The sequence below is a fragment of the Cherax quadricarinatus genome, chromosome 54 (genome assembly GCF_038502225.1).
Source record: "Cherax quadricarinatus isolate ZL_2023a chromosome 54, ASM3850222v1, whole genome shotgun sequence".
NCBI classification, from domain to species: Eukaryota; Metazoa; Arthropoda; class Malacostraca; order Decapoda; family Parastacidae; genus Cherax; species Cherax quadricarinatus.
The window spans coordinates 10515673-10540555 of record NC_091345.1 but is presented as its reverse complement, the minus strand read 5'-3'; the positions used below and the strand labels follow the sequence as shown (position 1 = coordinate 10540555).

At 42.3% G+C, this 24883-nt stretch overlaps 1 protein-coding gene across 2 annotated transcripts in view; it reads right to left on the bottom strand.

Annotated features, from left to right (window-relative positions):
- LOC128699045 (E3 ubiquitin-protein ligase TRIM9-like) overlaps positions 1-24883 on the bottom strand; it is a 533325-nt gene that overhangs the window by 14207 nt on the left and 494235 nt on the right. Inside the window, exons 2-6 of one of the 2 annotated variants that reach the window (XM_070096577.1) lie at positions 22806-22901; positions 13091-13221; positions 11582-11684; positions 5191-5350; positions 3636-3668 (exon numbers count right to left, since the gene is read on the bottom strand). In XM_070096577.1, coding sequence (XP_069952678.1) covers positions 3636-3668; positions 5191-5350; positions 11582-11684; positions 13091-13221; positions 22806-22901 — 523 coding nt within the window. The remainder of the gene's footprint in view (positions 1-3635; positions 3669-5190; positions 5351-11581; positions 11685-13090; positions 13222-22805; positions 22902-24883) is intronic. The other variant, XM_070096578.1, reaches the window with a different exon arrangement.

The window sequence follows — 24883 nt, the reverse complement described above, 5'->3', positions numbered from 1 at the left end:
GCTGGAAAATCCACACAGGTTCAGCACTTTTCATGAAGTTAAAAAGGTATGTGTCATCGAGTCTTGTTTGGTAATTTTTGTCAGTATATTTTCAAGCTCTCACTGGATCCACACACATAACGTCGATACTGAACCAACGTTCCTGAGATTCTGTTATTTACATTTATTATAGAGTATTTCAAGAAGCGCTAGACCAATGTGGGTCATTTTGGACAAGGAGTAGTAGAATTTGATCCTCCGTCCTCTAATCAAGGTCTGAGTTTGTGTTCAGTCGCTGGTATATCAGCTTGGGCGGCGGTACCACATTACTCGCTGAAGCAAAACAATCATCGCCGTAGATGGAATTCTCTATAAACCCGCTAGATCGAAGAAATCGACATTAAGCCAAATTATTAAAGAATTTCCATACTCATATTTACTTACTGTGCTGCTCACCAGATGGTCTTTACTGAGCAGTTCTGTTATACCATCGTTCACGTATTCAGTGTCCGCTTCTCGCCAGAGAAGCAAACTAGTCTGCAGTTGTTAAGAGTCGCGAGCTGGTTGGGGCACCGATACATTCACCCCAAGAATGAACATACCACCTTAAGGCAGTCCTGTTCAGTGCCACTCATCCTATCAGTGAAGGTTCTTCTGTAAACACAGATGTGTTCAGTGCCCCTTATCCTGGGAGAGAACATACTTCCATAAACACGATACTGGACAGCGCCGCTCATATTGTGAGTGAACATCCAGTCATAAGAACAACATTAACCTAACTGGTGGACACACCGCTGGCTAAATCAACTTCAACATGGTTAAGCAAATGACTGGTCGAGTTGACTTGTGTCACTGTCGCTACTATGAATGATGAATTAATGTGATTGTTCTGATGAGGTACAGTGTACCACTACACTGAATGGTGTTCAAAGGTCGACTTTTATGCAGTAATCGCGAACAAGCGATACAGAATGCAAACCAATCACGGGGAGAGTTGTATGATAGATATAGGCCTTTCGTGTTTCAATCAACACATCATCGTCAGGAGCTTGCAATGTTGCAAAAATAAGGAGGGATTCGAAACAAATACGTCCAGAGGAAGTGATTGATCAAGTGCGGGATTTCATGCTCTAAGAATGGCTAAACGTGTGTGTGTGTGTGTGTGTGTGTGTGTGTGTGTGTGTGTGTGTGTGTGTGTGTGTGTGTGTGTGTGTGTGTGTGTGTGTGTGTGTGTGCGTGTGTGTGCGTGTGTGTGCGTGTGTGTGTGTGTGTGTGTGTGTGTACTCACCTAGTTGAGGTTGCGGGGGTCGAGTCCGAGCTCCTGGCCCCGCCTCTTCACTGATCGCTACTAGGTCACTCTCCCTGAGCCGTGGGCTTTATCATACCTCTGCTTAAAGCTATGTATGGATCCTGCCTCCACTACATCGCTTCCCAAACTATTCCACTTACTGACTACTCTGAAGAAATACTTCCTAACATCCCTGTGATTCATCTGTGTCTTCAGCTTCCAACTGTGTCCCCTTGTTACTGTGTCCAATCTCTGGAACATCCTGTCTTTGCCCACTTTGTCAATTCCTCTCAGTATTTTGTATGTCGTTATCATGTCCCCCCTATCTCTCCTGTCCTCCAGTGTCGTCAGGTTGATTTCCCTTAACCTCTCCTCGTAGGACATACCTCTTAGCTCTGGGACTAGTCTTGTTGCAAACCTTTGCACTTTCTCTAGTTTCTTCACGTGCTTGGCTAGGTGTGGGTTCCAAACTGGTGCCGCATACTCCAATATGGGCCTAACGTACACGGTGTGTGTGTGTGTGTGTGTGTGTGTGTGTGTGTGTGTGTGTGTGTGTGTGTGTGTCTGGCTCACCGCCAGCGCGAGGAAACTTGTCTGCAGGAAAGTCTTATTGTAGGGGAAGTTTGTTATCTTTAAGTTGGAATGTGTAGCTGGAGAATATTCAATACACACACACACACACATCATATATATATATATATATATATATATATATATATATATATATATATATATATATATATATATATATATATATATGAACAGAAATGTTATTTGGGTTAACTATGTCAGGGCATCAGGTTTCCACTAGCCTCGCAAATTGTTGGAAATATTTTTTTTTGTAAACTGCTTGTTACAATTACCCTGCAAGTAGACAGTAAGGTACATTTGTTCTGCACGTTGCACTTGCATTTTCATAATGGTTGAAGTCAAGAAATCCACATTGTGAGACAGTTAACAAGGTTTAATGGGGGGAATAATAAAAGAGAACGGCGAGGGAAGAGGAAGAATCCTGGGAACTAGTCACAGGTATAACACCAACAATACCAATACAACAAAACAAACAACACAGACAGGCTCATGTGCACTACATGAATAAATACCAAAGAAAATAAAAATATTCTCTTAACAACACCTGCAGGCTTTAGGCAGGCCTCAGGCAGGCCTCAGGCAGGCCTCAGGCAGACCTCAGGCAGGCCTCAGGCAGACCTCAGGCAGACCTCAGGCAGACCTCAGGCAGGCCTCAGGCAGGCCTCAGGCAGACCTCAGGCAGACCTCAGGCATACCTCAGGCAGACCTCAGGCAGACCTCAGGCAGACCTCAGGCAGGCCTCAGGCAGACCTCAGGCAGACCTCAGGCAGGCCTCAGGCAGACCTCAGGCAGACCTCAGGCAGACCTCAGGCAGGCCTCAGGCAGACCTCAGGCAGGCCTCAGGCAGACCTCAGGCAGACCTCAGGCAGACCTCAGGCAGGCCTCAGGCAGGCCTCAGGCAGACCTCAGGCAGACCTCAGGCAGACCTCAGGCAGGCCTCAGGCAGACCTCAGGCAGACCTCAGGCAGACCTCAGGCAGACCTCAGGCAGGCCTCAGGCAGACCTCAGGCAGACCTCAGGCAGACCTCAGGCAGACCTCAGGCAGACCTCAGGCAGACCTCAGGCAGACCTCAGGCAGACCTCAGGCAGGCCTCAGGCAGACCTCAGGTAGACCTCAGGCAGACCTCAGGCAGACCTCAGGCAGGCCTCAGGCAGGCCTCAGGCAGACCTCAGGCAGGCCTCAGGCAGACCTCAGGTAGACCTCAGGCAGACCTCAGGCAGACCTCAGGCAGGCCTCAGGCAGGCCTCAGGCAGACCTCAGGCAGGCCTCAGGCAGGCCTCAGGCAGGCCTCAGGGAGGCCTCAGGCAGGCCTCAGGCAGACCTCAGGCAGACCTCAGGCAGGCCTCAGGCAGACCTCAGGCAGGCCTCAGGCAGGCCTCAGGCAGACCTCAGGCAGACCTCAGGCAGGCCTCAGGCAGACCTCAGGCAGACCTCAGGCAGACCTCAGGCAGACCTCAGGCAGACCTCAGGCAGGCCTCAGGCAGACCTCAGGCAGACCTCAGGCAGACGTCAGGCAGGCCTCAGGCAGACCTCAGGCAGACCTCAGGCAGACCTCAGGCAGACCTCAGGCAGACCTCAGGCAGACCTCAGGCAGACCTCAGGCAGACCTCAGGCAGACGTCAGGCAGACGTCAGGCGCGCATGCTCAACGAGGGAAAAAAACTTGAAATAAGAAATCAAAACATAAAATTTTGAATAAAGAAAAAATGAAAAGGAAAAATACAATACAAAACATAAAAGAAATCTGAACAACATATTAATAAAAGGTTTTGAATACCTGCTGGTTTCCGCTCTTCTCCGTCCAGGCAAGCTGTGGGTGACCACAAACTTGAAGTTAAATTAAATAATTATATAACAAATTATATATATATATATATATATATATATATATATATATATATATATATATATATATATATATATATATATATATATATATTCAATGATAGTTGAATAACGCATATTCAAGGAACATATTTCCATTAAAACACGACTGAATAATTGCAACCCAGTTTCGAATAGCACGGGAGGATGATCATGCAGCACGCTGTAAATTTAGGGGGGAATCGCTAGTGGCAGTGCACCAAGGCTGGTGACTGCATTATTTTATTGTAACTACACATTCCTATGTTTTTAGCAGCTATTTACTTACCCTAAGTATATATATACAAGTGTTCTCTCCGAAGTTTGTAGGGCAACCACAGTATACGTATTGTTCCTTAATATGACTCACAAAATCGTAATGACACCATACCAGGGGGTGGGGTTAGAACCCGCGATCAGAGAGGGGGCTTGAGCTAGAGTTTGTCACGGACACGCTAGCTGGAGATTCATCTGTAAAACCTTGCATTTGTGGTCACAGTAGTGCCTATGCTAACCTTCCTATTGTGTATAAATATACCTAGTTGGATGAATCTTATTGTGGCTAGCTGACCCAGTGGCTAACGCGACGGTCTGGAGTTTTGAGACTCACTGATCACGGGTTCTTCTAACCCCGCCCGTGGTATGGTTCGTATTGTTCCTGCTCATACAGCTCATGGAGTCATCGCCCTTAATAACCACAACAAGAACAATTTCTCACAATTTTACCAGTTATTTCTTTCTCGAATGCATTATTTGCTAAAGGTGTGGTGAGTCTCCAGGTGGTGGTGGGTGATGGGGGTGATAAGTAATGGTGGTGATAGGTGGTGGTGGTAGCTGATAGTGATAGCTGATTCTCCCTGCCACATACATACTGTACAGGGCCATATTAACCCCCTCTAAACATCGCCAAATCATCAGGAACGACGATTGCAATGAGAAAAATAGAAACCTTTATCACTTTTGACGAATTACAGAACCTTAACAAACTAGTTTGGTTTTTCTGGAGGTTTAAAAACGTAACTCTGTTTTTCCTGCATGTTATTTATTTCGTTTAACGCGAATTGGTGTAACTTACCATTTTCAGTAATAAAACTAACGTGTTTTTCGACGGTTTACTGAATATATCACGAGTAATTCATTTCCCAACTACCTCCGCTTCATGCCATTTAAAATTTAATGTCGACAGGACAGCAAGATGGATCGCAGATGCATGACAGTAACCAGATACAGCAAGATCAACCTCTAGCTGCATGACTCCTCAAGGGAGGTTCCTTGATGCGGGTGAGGGGGAGGGCTCTTGATCTAGAGAACTGGATCTGTGCTCCAGTTCCCTGAATTGAGTCCGAATGCCTTCCCCCCTCCCCCCCACAGGCGCTGCATAAATATAATAATAATAATAATAATTTAGCTGCATGACAGAGACCAGATAGACCACAGTACCTTAACAGCAGAACAGAAAATCGACTTACGTTTCATCTGGACGAAGTTGAATGTATTGAGGGCTCTTAGGACGCTCTTGTGCTCTACGTCGAGGTCAATGTAGGGGCTGAGGCGTGTGGAGGAGGAGGCCAACTCCTTGTCCCAGGTCAGGTCAAGGTCGCTCACTCGACCGATGAGCTGTGGACCCATCTGAAGGGGGAAAGCAGTAATGTGGTAATGGTTGCAAAAATTGCTGGTCGTGGTCCTTTCCAAGACGCGAACACCATCGACAGTACTGGGTTTAGAAAGTAGTCGAAGAGGGAAAAGGCGCATGAGGTAAACTGGGCAGAGTGACATCAAAGGCTGTTGTTAACTGCAAGAGTAACGGGAAAGGCTGTTGTCTGCTAGCTGTATAGCCCTTGTGGCTTAGCGCTTCTTTTTGATTATATTGATAATAATAATGCTAGCATCACGCAGTTTATGTAGCCTAAAAGTTTTTTTTTTACGTGCGTAACAGATATTTGAGTTCGTTTTGACTCACTTTTCTCGTGACTCTCGTGTTTTAGCAAGTCTCTAGATAGTCCGTGGAATTGATCCCTGGACCTCGGTGATGCGAGTCGTTCCTCTCACACTGGACAACGTTGTTTTCAACACCACGCCAAGCACCACCTGCAGTCCATTCATGACACTGATTTCTTGTATTCCATTTCTAGTATTCTAGTATTTAGGTGTAGTAGTAGTAGTAGTAGTAGTAGTAGTAGTAATAGTAGTAGTAATAGTAGCAGTAATAGCAGTAGTAGTAGTAGTAGTAGTAGTTAGTATTAGAAATAATTGCTATGCATATTCATATACATCTTTATATCTACATATACCGAGAAGTTAATATTTTATATATATATATATATATATATATATATATATATATATATATATATATATATATATATATATATATATATATCTTCTTCTTCTTTCAACAAATCGGCTGTATCCCACCGAGGCAGGGTAGCCCAAAAAGAAAAACAGAAGTTTTATTTTTTTAACTTTAGTAATGTATACAGGAGAAGAGGTTACTAGCCCCTTGCTCCTGGCATTTCAGTCGCCTCTGGCGACTGAAATGCTTACGGAGGAAGAATTCTGTTCTGCTTACGGAGGAAGAATTCTGTTCCACTTCCCCATGGAGATAAAAGGAAATAAACAAGAACTAATAAGAAAATAGAAGAACACCCAGAGAGGTGTGTATATATATGCTTTATACTGCATGTGTAGTGTGACCTAAGTGTAAGTAGAAGTAGCAAGACGTACCTGCAATCTTGCATGTTTATGAGACAGAAAAAAGATACCAGAAATCCTACCATCATGTAAAACAATTACAGGCTTTCGTTTTGCACTTACTTAGCAGGACGGTAGTACCTCCCTGGGTGGTTGCTGTTTACCAACCTACTACCACAGGACGGTAGTACCTCCCTGGGTGGTTGTTGTCTACCAACCTACTACCACAGGATGGTAGTACCTCCCTGGGTGGTTGCTGTCTACCAACCTACTAGCACAGGATGGTAGTACCTCCCTGGGTGGTTGCTGTCTACCAACCTACTACCACAGGACGGTAGTACCTCCCTGGGTGGTTGCTGTCTACCAACCTACTACCACAGGATGGTAGTACCTCCCTGGGTGGTTGCTGTCTACCAACCTACTACCACAGGATGGTAGTACCTCCCTGGGTGGTTGCTGTCTACCAACCTACTACCACAGGATGGTAGTACCTCCCTGGGTGGTTGCTGTCTACCAACCTACTACCACAGGATGGTAGTACCTCCCTGGGTGGTTGCTGTCTACCAACCTACTACCACAGGATGGTAGTACCTCCCTGGGTGGTTGCTGTCTACCAACCTACTACCACAGGATGGTAGTACCTCCCTGGGTGGTTGATGTCTACCAACCTACTACCACAGGATGGTAGTACCTCCCTGGGTGGTTGCTGTCTACCAACCTACTACCACAGGATGGTAGTACCTCCCTGGGTGGTTGCTGTCTACCAACCTACTACCACAGGATGGTAGTACCTCCCTGGGTGGTTGCTGTCTACCAACCTACTACCACAGGATGGTAGTACCTCCCTGGGTGGTTGCTGTCTACCAACCTACTACCACAGGATGGTAGTACCTCCCTGGGTGGTTGCTGTCTACCAACCTACTACCACAGGATGGTAGTACCTCCCTGGGTGGTTGCTGTCTACCAACCTACTACCACAGGATGGTAGTACCTCCCTGGGTGGTTGCTGTCTACCAACCTACTACCACAGGATGGTAGTACCTCCCTGGGTGGTTGCTGTCTACCAACCTACTACCTAGGATAAACTGGATCGACTCTTTCCTTCATTAGCCTTGAATATAAAACTCTCTCTCTTATAATAAGAGCAACACAGTTATCTTCGTCTTTTTTCCCCAACATAAAAATGCTTATCTTTTTTTCCCCACCACCTCGGAACATCAGGAAGAAAATATCCCTACATTTTATATGAAGAAGGGGAGAAACTATTATATTTCTCCCTGTTGGGTCTGATCCCCAGCTGGGTAATGCTCACGCAATGCTCTCTTTATCAGTGGGTAACCATGCGAACATCGCAGTTGCTCTCTGCGGCTTATGGATCGGCTCTTAGAAGGCCTCTTGTAAGTCTCTGGGGTTTAGTGGTCTGTATGTGTGTGTGTGTGTGTGTGTGTGTGTGTGTGTGTGTGTGTGTGTGTGTGTGTGTGTGTGTGTGTGTATGTGTGTGTATGTGTGTGTGTGTGTGTGTGTGTGTGTGTATGTGTGTGTGTGTGTGTGTGTGTGTGTGTGTGTGTGTGTGTGTGTGTGTACTCACCTAGTTGTACTCACCTAGTTGAGGTTGCGGGGGTCGAGTCCGAGCTCCTGGCCCCGCCTCTTCACTGATCGCTACTAGGTCACTCTCCCTGAGCCGTGAGCTTTATCGTACCTCTGCTTAAAGCTATGTATGGATCCTGCCTCCACTACATCGCTTCCCAAACTATTCCACTTACTGACTACTCTGTGGCTGAAGAAATACTTCCTAACATCCCTGTGATTCATCTGTGTCTTTAGCTTCCAACTGTGTCCCCTTGTTACTGTGTCCAATCTCTGGAACATCCTGTTTTTGTCCACCTTGTCAATTCCTCTCAGTATTTTGTATGTCGTTATCATGTCCCCCCTATCTCTCCTGTCCTCCAGTGTCGTCAGGTTGATTTCCCTTAACCTCTCCTCGTAGGACATACCTCTTAGCTCTGGGACTAGTCTTGTTGCAAACCTTTGCACTTTCTCTAGTTTCTTTACGTGCTTGGCTAGGTGTGGGTTCCAAACTGGTGCCGCATACTCCAATATGGGCCTAACGTATACGGTGTACAGGGTCCTGAACGATTCCTTATTAAGATGTCGGAATGCTGTTCTGAGGTTTGCTAGGCGCCCATATGCTGCAGCAGTTATTTGGTTGATGTGCGCTTCAGGAGATGTGCCTGGTGTTATACTCACCCCAAGATCTTTTTCCTTGAGTGAGGTTTGTAGTCTCTGACCCCCTAGACTGTACTCCGTCTGCGGCCTTCTTTGCCCTTCCCCAATCTTCATGACTTTGCACTTGGTGGGATTGAACTCCAGGAGCCAATTGCTGGACCAGTTCTGCAGCCTGTCCAGATCCCTTTGTAGTTCTGCCTGGTCTTCGATCGAGTGTATTCTTCTCATCAACTTCACGTCATCTGCAAACAGGGACACCTCAGAGTCTATTCCTTCCGTCATGTCGTTCACAAATACCAGAAACAGCACTGGTCCTAGGACTGACCCCTGCGGGACCCCGCTGGTCACAGGTGCCCACTCTGACACCTCGCCACGTACCATGACTCGCTGCTGTCTTCCTGACAAGTATTCCCTGATCCATTGTAGTGCCTTCCCTGTTATCCCTGCTTGGTCCTCCAGTTTTTGCACCAATCTCTTGTGTGGAACTGTGTCAAACGCCTTCTTGCAGTCCAAGAAAATGCAATCCACCCACCCCTCTCTCTCTTGTCTTACTGCTGTCACCATGTCATAGAACTCCAGTAGGTTTGTGACACAGGATTTCCCGTCCCTGAAACCATGCTGGCTGCTGTTGATGAGATCATTCCTTTCTAGGTGTTCCACCACTCTTCTCCTGATAATCTTCTCCATGATTTTGCATACTATACATGTCAGTGACACTGGTCTGTAGTTTAATGCTTCATGTCTGTCTCCTTTTTTAAAGATTGGGACTACATTTGCTGTCTTCCATGCCTCAGGCAATCTCCCTGTTTCGATAGATGTATTGAATATTGTTGTTAGGGGTACACATAGCGCCTCTGCTCCCTCTCTCAATACCCATGGGGAGATGTTATCTGGCCCCATTGCCTTTGAGGTATCTAGCTCACTCAGAAGCCTCTTCACTTCTTCCTCGGTTGTGTGCACTGTGTCCAGCACTTGGTGGTGTGCCCCACCTCTCCGTCTTTCTGGAGTCCCTTCTGTCTCCTCTGTGAACACTTCTTTGAATCTCTTGTTGAGTTCTTCACATACTTCCCGGTCATTTCCTGTTGTCTCTCCTCCTTCCTTCCTTAGCCTGATTACCTGGTCCTTGACTGTTGTTTTCCTCCTGATGTGGCTGTACAACAGTTTCGGGTCAGATTTGGCTTTCGCTGCTATGTCATTTTCATATTGTCTTTGGGCCTCCCTTCTTATCTGTGCATATTCATTTCTGGCTCTACGACTGTTCTCCTTATTCTCCTGGGTCCTTTGCCTTCTATATTTCTTCCATTCCCTAGCACACTTGGTTTTTGCCTCCCTGCACCTTTGGGTAAACCATGGGCTCATCCTGGCTTTTTCATTACTCCTGTTACCCTTGGGTACAAACCTCTCCTCAGCCTCCTTGCATTTTATTGCTACATATTCCATCATCTCATTAACTGGTTTCCCTGCCAGTTCTCTGTCCCACTGAACCCCGTTCAGGTAGTTCCTCATTCCTGTGTAGTCCCCTTTCTTGTAGTTTGGCTTCATTCGTCCTGGCCTTCCTGCTTCTCCCTCCACTTGTAGCTCTACTGTGTATTCGAAGCTTACAACCACATGGTCACTGGCCCCAAGGGGTCTTTCATATGTGATGTCCTCGATATCTGCACTACTGAAGGTGAATACTAAGTCCAGCCTTGCTGGTTCATCCTCTCCTCTCTCTCTTGTAGTGTCCCTTACGTGTTGGTACATGAAGTTCTCCAGTACCACCTCCATCATCTTAGCCCTCCAAGTATCTTGGCCCCCATGTGGGTCCAAGTTCTCCCAATCTATCTCCTTGTGGTTAAAGTCACCCATGATCAGGAGCTTTGCCCTGCATGCATGAGCTCTTCTGGCCACTCTAGCCAGTGTGTCAACCATCGCTCTATTGCTCTCGTCGTACTCTTGCCTTGGCCTCCTGCTGTTCTGTGGTGGGTTATACATCACACACTGTGTGTGTGTGTGTGTATGTGTGTGTGTGTGTGTGTGTGCGCGCGCGCGCGCACGCTTCCTGAGGTGTACGTTGAGTGTGTGTGCTTCCTAAGGTGTACCTTTGATATACCTTTGAAGTTTCGAGAGTTAATCTAATTTCTGAGCCCTGCCATGGGCCAGGCTCGTCTGGTGCTTGCCTGGTCAACCAGGCTGTTGCTGCTGGAGGCCCGCTGCCCCACATATCCATCACAGCCTGGTTGATCTGGCACCTGGTGAAGATACTTGTACGTACATCTTAATGGTGCTTACAGTCTGTCAACTACACGAGGGTGATACAGACTGCATGTCACCTGTTCACCACCAATCAAGAACACTTTAATCTCTAACACAGTGAAGTAATCTCTCAGTATACGAACACTGAGAAACACATCTCTCGGTGTACGTATCCTAATGCAACTTAATGCGAATTTCAAACTACTAATATATATATATATATCAAAATCCAAAATATCTAAAAATTATGTGATATACATATATACTGTATATTTTTAAATGAAATATATAAAAAAAAATTAAGAACAATTAATGTAGACTCTTTTTCGCGGCCTACGCCAAAATGAAAAAAAAAATAATGAGGGGATATAATTAAAAATGCATGTAAATTGCTCTTTGACCCGAAAAATAGGATCAAAGCCCTCTGTGGGTGAAAACAATATAATAAAGCCTCAATGTGGGTGGAACGCTTTAAATAAAGCCCCATTGTGGGTACATCTTACAATAAAGCCCTACTGTGGGTGGAAAGTCTTACAATAAAGCGCTACTGAGGGGTCGAACATCTTACAGTAAAGCCCCACTGTGGGTACGAACATCTTACAGTAAAGCCCCACTGTGGGTGGAACATCTTATAATAAAGCCCCACTGTGGGTGGATCGTCCAGAAATAAAGTTTTACCATTCTAAAATGTGTGAAGTGAGTTATTACCTGCATGAACGCCGCTGGCTCCGGCTCCTTGATGGCTTCGATACAGAACTGGACGAGCGCTGTGGTCTGGTGCAGGCGACGCGTGCACCCCGCTGCCTGGTCTCTGTTAACACGGGAGAGAAGCCTCATCAGTGTTCATACACAAGAACCTGGAGTCTTTCAGGGGTGTATCTGGATTCTATCTGGGATGGGCCTGGATTCTACATATGAAGTGCTGCTAAAATCTGTCTGCAGTATACGTGAATTCTATTGGGAGTGGAATAAATTCTTATTTGGCCGTACATAGTTTCTCAGTTCAGAGGTTCGTTTTGGGATCACTTCCAATCTATTATTAAGTGTACCTTAATTGTGCCTGGAGCCTGTCTCAAGCCTTCACGATACTTACTGACGTTAAGCTGAACCCAGCAGCAATTGCTCCTGAACTAAACTGGAAGACGACTTAAAGTCAAGCTAGAGTCTGCCTAAGTTTACCCTCGAGTCTTGTAGTTACTCCGGACGGCACCTGAGATGCTGCCTAAGATGGCGAAAGACGCAAAAGTTGTACACACACAAACACACACACACACGCGCACACACACACACACGCACACACACACACACACACACACACACACACACACACACACACACACACACACACACACACACAAATCTGAGAATAGCGTTCCGATACCTTAGTAAGGAATCGTTCAAGACACTGTACACCGTGTACGTCAGGCCCATATTGGAGTATGCAGCACCTGTTTGGACCCCACACTTGATCAAGCACGTCAAGAAATTAGATAAAGTGCAAAGGTTTGCGACAAGGTTAGTTCCAGAGCTAGGGGTAATGTCCTACGAAGAAAGGTTAAAGGAAATCGGCCTGACGACACTGGAGGACAGGAGGGTTAGGGGAGACATGATAGCAACATACAAAATACTGTGTGGAATAGACAAGGTGGACAGAGACAAGATGTTCCAGAGAGGGGACACAGAAACAAGGGGTCACAATTGGAAGTTGAAGACCCAGATGTTAGGAAGTATTTCTTCAGTCATAGAGTAGTCAGGAAGTGGAATAGCCTAGCAAGTGAGGTAGTGGAGGCAGGAACCATACATAGCATTAAGATCAGGTATGATAAAGCTCATGGAGCAGGGAGAAAGAGGACCTAGTAGCACTCAGTGAAGAGGCGGGGCCAGGAGCTGAGTCTCGACCCCTGCAACCACAATTAGGTGAGTACACACACATAAACACACACACACACACACGTAACTAACACACACACACGCACGCGCACACACGCACACAGTGAAGAGGCGGGGCCAGGAGCTATGACTCGACCCCTGCAGCCACAAAGTGAGAAATAGGCGAGTACACACACATATATTAATGATTGGGCGATTGTAGTCGATCCACTACTTGGTCGTTTTATGTTTGGACTCGGGATAACAGAGACGGGAGTGCCACCCACCTGGAGACTTGCTCCTCAGATTTGATCTGTGTGTGTGTCTCTCTATATGTAACTCTCTCACCTGTAGATTTTGGTAGTAGCTTCCCTCTCGGCCGCTAGCTGAGCCAGCAATCTGGTTCGAGCTTCTCTCACTGCCTCCATCAATTCAGCACACTGCTTCTCCACCTCCGTGGCTAGCGAGTCACAGTGAGCCTGCAAGTTACACAATAATAACCATATTGCAACGGTATCCGGACAAGTCCTCAACCTGCAGACACTCCGAGGTACACACGGGTCACTTTGGAATCTGTAAATCTTTTACAACTGCTGAGTCGCGGTACCAACAACTGCAAAACATTACTCTTTTCTGTACGGTGGTACTCTATACAAGAACCTTGAAAGACCTGCCTAGTATAGGGGCCAGTAGGACTGCTGCAGTGCTCCTCCTTTCTTATGTTATCAAAAAAAAAAAAAACGTATTTAAGAGTTGAAATCCAGGAAAGCAACTCATTTGTAAGCTTGAAAATTGGAAAAAAAAAAACTAGTTTTTTAAGTTGACAGCCGTGATAAAACTGGTTTTTAAGTTGACAGCCGTGATAAAACTGGTTTTTAAGTTGACAGCAAGTCGACTGCAAGTGGTAAGTAAACTGGAAAACTAGTAAAAAAAATAGTTTGTCAGCTGAAAAGCTGGAAATTAAGTCGTTTTAAGTAGAAACCTGGAAAACAACTGGTTTATAAGTTAAACAAAACAGGAAAACAGATAGTGAGTTGAAAACCAGGAGAGCAGCTGCCTTATAAGTTAAAATCCAGGAAAGTAGCTGCCTTATAAGTTAAAAACCAGGAAAGTAGCTGCCTTGTAAGTTAAAAACCAGGAAAGTAGCTGCCTTATAAGTTAAAAACCAAGAAAGTAGCTGCCTTATAAGTTAAAAACCAAGAAAGTAGCTGCCTTATAAGTTAAAAACCAAGAAAGTAGCTGGCTGTTAAGATGGCAACTTCCTGTACAGTGCTGTGTGATGCAGCATAGTACAGCCAGGTGATGGTGAACGAGTCCAGGGCAATGGTGTATAATGGCGCATGATGAAGTGAGGTATTAAGTATGACGACAATGTATAATGAAATAGGGAAGGATATCATAAAAGATAACTGAGGAAGCGCGCATAGCAGATAAATATGATAACAGGATAGCAGAGAAAGCAAGTATAGCAGGTAGTATCATAAGACAGCAGAGAAAGCGAGTATAGCATATAGTATGATAACAAGATAGAGAAAGCAAGTAAAGCAGATAGTATGTTAACAAGATAGCAGCGAAAGAATGACAGAAATTAATAAATAACAATCGATATAACATTCTGGATAAGAGATAACTGGCATCAGTGTTTACAGAGTTATAACTAACAAATCTAACAGCAAAATATACAAAAACAGAAATTAATATAGAAATGGATATACATAGATTAAAAATTCACAGACAAAATGAATGGAGAAACGAATATAGAAATTTGTATATTCACGTAAACATTTGTATATTACATAAACATTTGCATATTCATATAAACATTTCTTTGTTCATATAAACATTAGTATATTCATATAAACATATGTATTCTAATATAAACATTAGTGTATTCATATAAACATTTGTGTGCTAATGTACCCATTAGTATATTAATCCATATAAACATTTGGATGCTAATATAAACATTAGTATGATATGTAAACACTTGTAGGCTCATGTAAATGTTAGTATATTTATATAAACATTTGTATGCTCAATACATATCATTCACATATTCATATAAACATTTGTATCATTATCTAAACATTTACATATTCATATAAACATTTGTATGCTCATGTAAACATTTGTATATTAATTTATATAAACATTTGTATGCTCATATAAATATTTAAACGGGTTTGTCACTGGACAAGAAAATAACTGAAAAAAAAAAAAACGAGAAATAGTTGAAAAGAGGATTTTTTTGTGTGTGAAAAGGAAACTAAAGCTGAATTAAAGAAAAATGAAAACAGTTAAGCTTACTCAAAATATAGAAACAAATTAAGCTTATCCAAAAAATACAAACAATTATGCTTACCCAAAAAATACAAACACTTAAGCTTACCCAAAAAATTACAAACAATTAAGCTTACTCAAAAAAAACTATTTAAGCTTACCCAAAAAAATACAAACAATTAAGCTTACTCCCAAAAATACAAACAATTAAGCTTACTCAAAAAAAAATATTTAAGCTTACCCAAAAAAATACAAACAATTAAGCTTACTCCCAAAAATACAAACAATTAAGCTAACCCAAAAAAATACAAACCATTAAGCTTACCCCAAAAAATACAAACAATTAAGCTTACCCCCCCAAAAAAAACAATTAAGCTACCCCCCCCCCCCAAAATGAATTGTGTGTTATACCAAATGAAAAATTTCGAGTTGCAGTTAGGAAAGATAATGAAGAGAATTTGTTACCGAACGTTGATTAGATTATGTAAGCAGGTTCTGGTGGGATATTTATTACTCTCAAGCTTTAAAAATGTGAAGACAGTTGACCCTTAATACACACTATCAGTTTTTTTCCCCCACGTTTAAATTTCCATAATTAGAAGGCAAAGCGGTAGAGAAAGGAAAAAATGAGAAAATATTTTGCCAGTGTTGAGAGAGAAGAATGGTGAAAAAATCTTCTTCACTACTGGTGTCTTGACAAATAACAATATACAGGATTTAGATAAGTCAAGAACGTGAAGTATACATTGCTTTATTTAGTTTAATGTTGATAAATAATACAAATGACAAGGCTAATTACCTCCTTGTAATATAAATGAATCTTGTAATCTTGTGTATTACATACATATATATATATATATATATATATATATATATATATATATATATATATATATATATATATATATATATATATATTATTTATTATTATTATCACACCGGCCGATTCCCACCAAGGCAGGGTGGCCCGAAAAAGAAAAACTTTCACCATCATTCACTCCATCACTGTCTTGCCAGAAGGGTGCTTTACACTACAGTTTTTAAACTGCAACATTAACACCCCTCCTTCAGAGTGCAGGCACTGTACTTCCCATCTCCAGAACTCAAGTCCGGCCTGCCGGTTTCCCTGAATCCCTTCATAAATGTTACTTTGCTCACACTCCAACAGCACGTCAAGTATTAAAAACCATTTGTCTCCATTCACTCCTATCAAACACGCTCACGCATGCCTGCTGGAAGTCCAAGCCCCTCGCACACAAAACCTCCTTTACCCCCTCCCTCCAACCCTTCCTAGGCCGACCCCTACCCCGCCTTCCTTCCACTACAGACTGATACACTCTTGAAGTCATTCTGTTTCGCTCCATTCTCTCTACATGTCCGAACCACCTCAACAACCCTTCCTCAGCCCTCTGGACAACAGTTTTGGTAATCCCGCACCTCCTCCTAACTTCCAAACTACGAATTCTCTGCATTATATTCACACCACACATTGCCCTCAGACATGACATCTCCACTGCCTCCAGCCTTCTCCTCGCTGCAACATTCATCACCCACGCTTCACACCCATATAAGAGCGTTGGTAAAACTATACTCTCATACATTCCCCTCTTTGCCTCCAAGGACAAAGTTCTTTGTCTCCACAGACTCCTAAGTGCACCACTCACTCTTTTTCCCTCATCAATTCTATGATTCACCTCATCTTTCATAGACCCATCCGCTGACACGTCCACTCCCAAATATCTGAATACGTTCACCTCCTCCATACTCTCTCCCTCCAATCTGATATTCAATCTTTCATCACCTAATCTTTTTGTTATCCTCATAACCTTACTCTTTCCTGTATTCACCTTTAATTTTCTTCTTTTGCACACCCTACCAAATTCATCCACCAATCTCTGCAACTTCTCTTCAGAATCTCCCAAGAGCACAGTGTCATCAGCAAAGAGCAGCTGTGACAACTCCCACTTTGTGTGTGATTCTTTATCTTTTAACTCCACGCCTCTTGCCAAGACCCTCGCATTTACTTCTCTTACAACCCCATCTATAAATATATTAAACAACCACGGTGACATCACACATCCTTGTCTAAGGCCTACTTTTACTGGGAAAAAATTTCCCTCTTTCCTACATACTCTAACTTGAGCCTCACTATCCTCGTAAAAACTCTTCACTGCTTTCAGTAACCTACCTCCTACACCATACACTTGCAACATCTGCCACATTGCCCCCCTATCCACCCTGTCATACGCCTTTTCCAAATCCATAAATGCCACAAAGACCTCTTTAGCCTTATCTAAATACTGTTCACTTATATGTTTCACTGTAAACACCTGGTCCACACACCCCCTACCTTTCCTAAAGCCTCCTTGTTCATCTGCTATCCTATTCTCCGTCTTACTCTTAATTCTTTCAATTATAACTCTACCATACACTTTACCAGGTACACTCAACAGACTTATCCCCCTATAATTTTTGCACTCTCTTTTATCCCCTTTGCCTTTATACAAAGGAACTATGCATGCTCTCTGCCAATCCCTAGGTACCTTACCCTCTTCCATACATTTATTAAATAATTGCACCAACCACTCCAAAACTATATCCCCACCTGCTTTTAACATTTCTATCTTTATCCCATCAATCCCGGCTGCCTTACCCCCTTTCATTTTACCTACTGCCTCACGAACTTCCCCCACACTCACAACTGGCTCTTCCTCACTCCTACAAGATGTTATTCCTCCTTGCCCTATACACGAAATCACAGCTTCCCTATCTTCATCAACATTTAACAATTCCTCAAAATATTCCTTCCATCTTCCCAATACCTCTAACTCTCCATTTAATAACGCTCCTCTCCTATTTTTAACTGACAAATCCATTTGTTCTCTAGGCTTTCTTAACTTGTTAATCTCACTCCAAAACTTTTTCTTATTTTCAACAAAATTTGTTGATAACATCTCACCCACTCTCTCATTTGCTCTCTTTTTACATATATATAGATATATATATATATATATATATATATATATATATATATATATATATATATATATATATATATATATATATAAATGGGTTCGAGTCCTTGGCTAGTGTAATGTTGTTATTGATATTTTTTTTTCGACAAACCGGCCGCATCCCACCGAGGCAGGGTGACCCAAAAAGAACAACGAAAGTTTCTCTTTTTAAATTTAGTAATTTATACAGGAGAAGAGATTACTAGCCTCTTGCTCCCGGCATTTTAGTCGCCTCTTACAACACGCATGGATTACGGAGGAAGAATTCTGTTCCACTTCCCCATGGAGATAAGAACTAGAAAGAAAATAGAAGAAAACCCAGAGGGGTGCGTGTATATATATGCTTGTACATGTATGTGTAGTGTGACCTAAGTGTAAGTAGAAGTAGCAAGACGTACCTGAAATCTTGCATGTTTATGAGACAGAAAAAAGACACCGGAAATATTACCATCATGTAAAACAATTACAGGCTTTCGTTTTACACTCACTTGGCAGGACGGTAGCACCTCCCTGGGTGGTTACTGTCTACCAACCTACTACCTAGAGTTATTGATATATATATATATATATATATATATATATATATATATATATATATGTCGTGCCGAATATGTAAAACTGGCCAATTAGCAAGAACTCATTTAAAATTAAGTCCTTTAAAAAATTTTCTCTTATACGTTTAAAGATATATTTTTTTCATTAATGTTAATGTATTATTATTATTATAATCAAAAAGAAACGCTAAGCCACAAGGGCTATACAGCGCTGCAATGTTAATTTAAACACTTTTAATTTTGCACCAAAAGAATCTTAGAAAACTTACCTAACCTTATTATAACAAGCGCAATTTATTTTAGCCTAATCATACTAAATATATTTTAAATACGTTTACAGTAATTTAATACTACTAAACAAACACAATGAAATATATTTTTTTTCGTTAGGTTTAGAATGATTTTTGCGAAATTATTGCATACACAAATTTTTCGCTTGTCCTATATGGCAAGATGAGCGTTGCTATTTAAGCCAAGATCGCAAGTTCTGCCTATTCGGCACGACATATATAGTAGGTAGTAGGTTGGTAGACAGCAACAACCCAGGGAAGTATTACCGTCCTGCCAGATGACTGTGAAACAGAAACCTGTAACTGTTTTGCATGATGGTAAGATTGCTGGTTTCTTTTTCTGTCTCATAAACACGCATATCTTGCTACTCCTACTTACACTTTGGTCACACTTCACAGACACGCACATGCATATATATATATACATACATCTAGGTTTTTCTCCTTTTTCTAAATAGCTCTTGTTCTTCTTTATTTCTTCTATTGTCCATGGGGAAGTGGAAAAGAATCTTTCCTCCGTAAGCCATGCGTGTCGTATGAGGCGACTAAAATGCCGGGAGCAATGGGCTAGTAACCCCTTCTCCTGTAGACATTTACTAAAAAAGAGAAGAAGAAAAACTTTATAAAACTGGGATGCTTGAATGTGCGTGGATGTAGTGCGGATGACAAGAAACAGATGATTGCTGATGTTATGAATGAAAAGAAGTTGGATGTCCTGGCCCTAAGTGAAACAAAGCTGAAGGGGGTAGGGGAATTTCAGTGGGGGGAAATAAATGGGATTAAATCTGGAGTATCTGAGAGAGTTAGAGCAAAGGAAGGGGTAGCAGTAATGTTGAAGGATCCGTTATGGAAGGAGAAAAGAGAATATGAATGTGTTAATTCAAGAATTATGTGGATTAAAGTAAAGGTTGAATGCGAAAAGTGGGTCATAATAAGCGTGTATGCACCTGGAGAAGAGAGGAATGCAGAGGTAAGAGAGAGATTTTGGGAGATGTTAAGTGAATGTATAGGAGCCTTTGAACCAAGTGAGAGAGTAATTGTGGTAGGGGACCTGAATGATAATGGGAGCCCTTTGATTGAACTTTGTATAGAAAGGGGTTTAGTTATAGGTAATACATATTTTAAGAAAAAGAGGATAAATAAGTATACAAGATATGATGTAGGGCAAAATGACAGTAGTTTGTTGGATTATGTATTGGTAGATAAAAGACTGTTGAGTAGACTTCAGGATGTACATGTTTATAGAGGGGCCACAGATATATCAGATCACTTTCTAGTTGTAGCTACACTGAGAGTAAAAGGTAGATGGGATACAAGGAGAACAGAAGCATCAGGGAAGAGAGAGGTGAAGGTTTATAAACTAAAAGAGGAGGCAGTTAGGGTAAGATATAAGCAGCTATTGGAGGATAGATGGGCTAATGAGAGCATAGGCAATGGGGTCGAAGAGGTATGGGGTAGGTTTAAAAATGTAGTGTTAGAGTGTTCAGCAGAAGTTTGTGGTTACAGGAAAGTGGGTGCGGGAGGGAAGAGGAGCGATTGGTGGAATGATGTAAAGAGCGTAGTAAGGGAGAAAAAGTTAGCATATGAGAAGTTTTTACAAAGTAGAAGTGATGCAAGGAAGGAAGAGTATATGGAGAAAAAGAGAGAGGTTAAGAGAGTGGTGAAGCAATGTAAAAAGAGAGCAAATGAGAGAGTGGGTGAGATGTTATCAACAAATTTTGTTGAAAATAAGAAAAAGTTTTGGAGTGAGATTAACAAGTTAAGGAAGCCTAGAGAACAAATGGATTTGTCAGTTAAAAATAGGAGAGGAGTTATTAAATGGAGAGTTAGAGGTATTGGGAAGATGGAGGGAATATTTTGAGGAATTGTTAAATGTTGATGAAGATAGGGAAGCTGTGATATCGTGTATAGGGCAAGGAGAAATAACATCTTGTAGGAGTGAGGAAGAGCCAGTTGTGAGTGTGGGGGAAGTTCGTGAGGCAGTAGGTAAAATGAAAGGGGGTAAGGCAGCCGGGATTGATGGGATAAAGATAGAAATGTTAAAAGCAGGTGGGGATATAGTTTTGGAGTGGTTGGTGCAATTATTTAATAAATGTATGGAAGAGAGTAAGGTACCTAGGGATTGGCAGAGAGCATGCATAGTTCCTTTGTATAAAGGCAAAGGGGACAAAAGAGAGTGCAAAAATTATAGGGGGATAAGTCTGTTGAGTATACCTGGTAAAGTGTATGGTAGAGTTATTATTGAAAGAATTAAGAGTAAGACGGAGAATAGGATAGCAGATGAACAAGGAGGGTTTAGGAAAGGTAGGGGGTGTGTGGACCAGGTGTTTACAGTGAAACATATAAGTGAACAGTATTTAGATAAGGCTAAAGAGGTCTTTGTGGCGTTTATGGATTTGGAAAAGGCATATGACAGGGTGGATAGGGGGCAATGTGGCAGATGTTGCAGGTGTATGGTGTAGGAGGTAGGTTACTGAAAGCAGTGAAGAGTTTTTATGAGGATAGTGAGGCTCAAGTTAGAGTATGTAGGAAGGAGGGAAATTATTTCCCAGTAAAAGTAGGCCTTAGACAAGGATGTGTGATGTCACCGTGGTTGTTTAATATATTTATAGATGGGGTTGTAAGAGAAGTAAATGCGAGGGTCTTGGCAAGAGGCGTGGAGTTAAAAGATAAAGAATCACACATAAAGTGGGAGTTGTCACAGTTGCTCTTTGCTGATGACACTGTGCTCTTGGGAGATTCTGAAGAGAAGTTGCAGAGATTGGTGGATGAATTTGGTAGGGTGTGCAAATGAAGAAAATTAAAAGTGAATGCAGGAAAGAGCAAGGTTATGAGGATAACAAAAAGATTAGGTGATGAAAGATTGAATATCAGATTGGAGGGAGAGAGTATGGAGGAGGTGAATGTATTCAGATATTTGGGAGTGGACGTGTCAGCAGATGAGTCTATGAAAGATGAGGTGAATCATAATAGAATTGATGAGAGGAAAAGGGTGAGTGGTGCACTTAGGAGTCTGTGGAGACAAAGAACTTTGTCCTTGGAGGCAAAGAGGGGAATGTATGAGAGTATAGTTTTACCAACGCTCTTATATGGGTGTGAAGCATGGGTGATGAATGTTGCAGCGAGGAGAAGGCTGGAGGCAGTGGAGATGTCATGTCTGAGGGCAATGTGTGGTGTGAATATAATGCAGAGAATTCGTAGTTTGGAAGTTAGGAGGAGGTGCGGGATTACCAAAACTGTTGTCCAGAGGGCTGAGGAAGGGTTGTTGAGGTGGTTCGGACATGTAGAGAGAATGGAGCAAAACAAGAGTAACTTCAAGAGTGTATCAGTCTGTAGTGGAAGGAAGGCGGGGTAGGGGTCGGCCTAGGAAAGGTTGGAGGGAGGGGGTAAAGGAGGTTTTGTGTGCGAGGGGCTTGGACTTCCAGCAGGCATGCGTGAGCGTGTTTGATAGGAGCGAATGGAGACAAATGGTTTTTAATACTTGACGTGCTGTTGGAGTGTGAGCAAAGTAACATTTATGAAGGGGTTCAGGGAAACCGGCAGGCCGGACTTGAGTCCTGGAGATGGAAGTACAGTGCCTGCACTCTGAAGGAGGGGTGTTAATGTTGCATTTTAGAAACTGTAGTGTAAAGCACCCTTCTGGCAAGACAGTGATGGAGTGAATGATGGTGAAAGTTTTTCTTTTTCGGGCCACCCTGCCTTGGTGGGAATCGGCCAGTGTGCTAATAAAAAATAAATTATATATATATATATATATATATATATATATATATATATATATATATATATATGAAGCCTCAAGGAGAAATCTCAGTATTTTTCCATGAAGCCGCCTTTATCCGTTTCTCCGAGGCTATAGGTCCCCACACCTACACATACAAGAGGACCACATCATGAAGTGTTATCCGTAGAAACGTCTACTCACGTTGATTCTGTCTTGGAAGGTCTTGAGGTTGGTGATATGTGTGTGGGCTGACTTGGCTCGTCCTGACAATTGTTGTAGCGACTCCGATAACTCCGCCTGTGGGAGGATAACACAAGACTACGTCAGTGTGGCTCACCGTTCTTACAACACCATAATAATGATATTGATAATAATAATTATTGTAATGATAATGATAATTATGATGTCGGTGATATTATATCCTCTTTTATTTTTTCTATTGTAATTTTCTGTCATATAACTGACTGAAATACCATGTGTTAATTTTACTGCATTATATATATATATATATATATATATATATATATATATATATATATATATATATATATATATATATATATATATATATATACTGCGGCTAGTCAAGGAGTCGAGCCCATTCTGCTTTGGCCTGCCTCATGGTGGGCGAAAACTCATGACGCCCACCATGAGGCAGGCCAAAGCAGCACGGGTTCGACTCCTTGACTAGTCACAGTATGTATGTATGTATATATATATATATATATATATATATATATATATATATATATATATATATATATATATATATATATATATATATATATTATGCAAATATCGCAAACCCAGCAATACCGGATGCGAGGGAGTAGAATGATAACTCTAGGCCTTCCGTGCTGCAATCAATACATCAGGAGGTTGCAAAATTGCAGAAAAGAGGAGGATGTCCAAGCAAGTAGGTTCCCCAAGGACCGTCTTCACTAGAGTGAGGAAGGGAGAGAGTAGGGTACAGGAAGTTCCCCCAGGCACAACAGTGCCCACGAGTTGGTAGGTAAGACACACAGGCAACTTTTTGTTGCCCGTTCCTCGAATTCAAACTGACTACCTCCCATTACCAAGGTGCTGTACCACCCATCCCGGTTTATCTCTTCCCTATGAATATAACAACAACAATAATAATAATAATAATAATAATAATAATAATAATAATAATAATAATAATAATAATAATAATAATAATGGTGTCGGAATTATTACCACCGAGGTTCCTCTCTATTGCGAACTCCACGCCCGTTTCAAAATGAATTTTAGGGTATACTTTTTTGTGTGTAAATTCTTGAAGATAATATCTTGTATCCGAGACTTAACTGTACAAAAGCACTGACGAGATGAAATTTCTGCTGTGTGTACTATTGTTCACAAGCTCTGAGAAGCTTCATGATACTGCGTAGATTATTATTTTTTATTTATTCACGGGGTTAAGGGAAGAGAGAAGAGAAAGGCTGCCTTTACGTATGCAAATGAAGCGTGCAGTCCATCACCGGGCGAAGATTTATGGCGTTTCCTGCATCACTGTGTGTTGCATTATATCTCAGAGCAGTTTGCGTTTTAATGCATTTATGTTATTTTTTTGGGTTCAGTTAGTGAAATTATGCAAATTTCAAAGAGCATTGTCTGATTATAGTTCACTCTTACAGTGTTTAGTTGTTGGAGTGCAAGAAACACTTGTTAGTGTTGAGAGAAAACACCCACACATACATGGTGAGTAAACACACAGACTACTGAATGTTTCGATCTCCAACAGAAGTCCTCTTCAGCAGACCTGTTATAGTTCTCGTATTTGTCTGTCATGTATTCTCTCTTTAAGTCAGACACCTAAACAGTGCACCATGGACCCTTAGTCTAGATAGAAGCAGATAGCTCTTGTCAGCAGATAGCCTCGGTGTAGTTATCCATGTCCTCTTGCATTAGTCTTTCTCATGCACTCCCATGTACAACCATGTCCTCCCATATACAAACATGTCCTCACATATACAACTATATCCTCCCATGTATAACCATATCCTCCCTGGTACAATCGTGTCCTCCCATGTACAACTATGTTCTCCCATGTATAACCATGTCCTCCCATGTATAACCATGTCCTCCCATGTATTTGTCTTACATTGTCTATCACGCAACTGCCATTTGTAAACCCCATGTCTGCCACTTATAAACCACGTGTCCGCCACTTATAAACCACGTATCTGCCGCTTGTAAACCCCGTGTTTGCCACACTCCTTACTGTTGATCTGCCACCGTTCTGTGTGTTTGTGTGT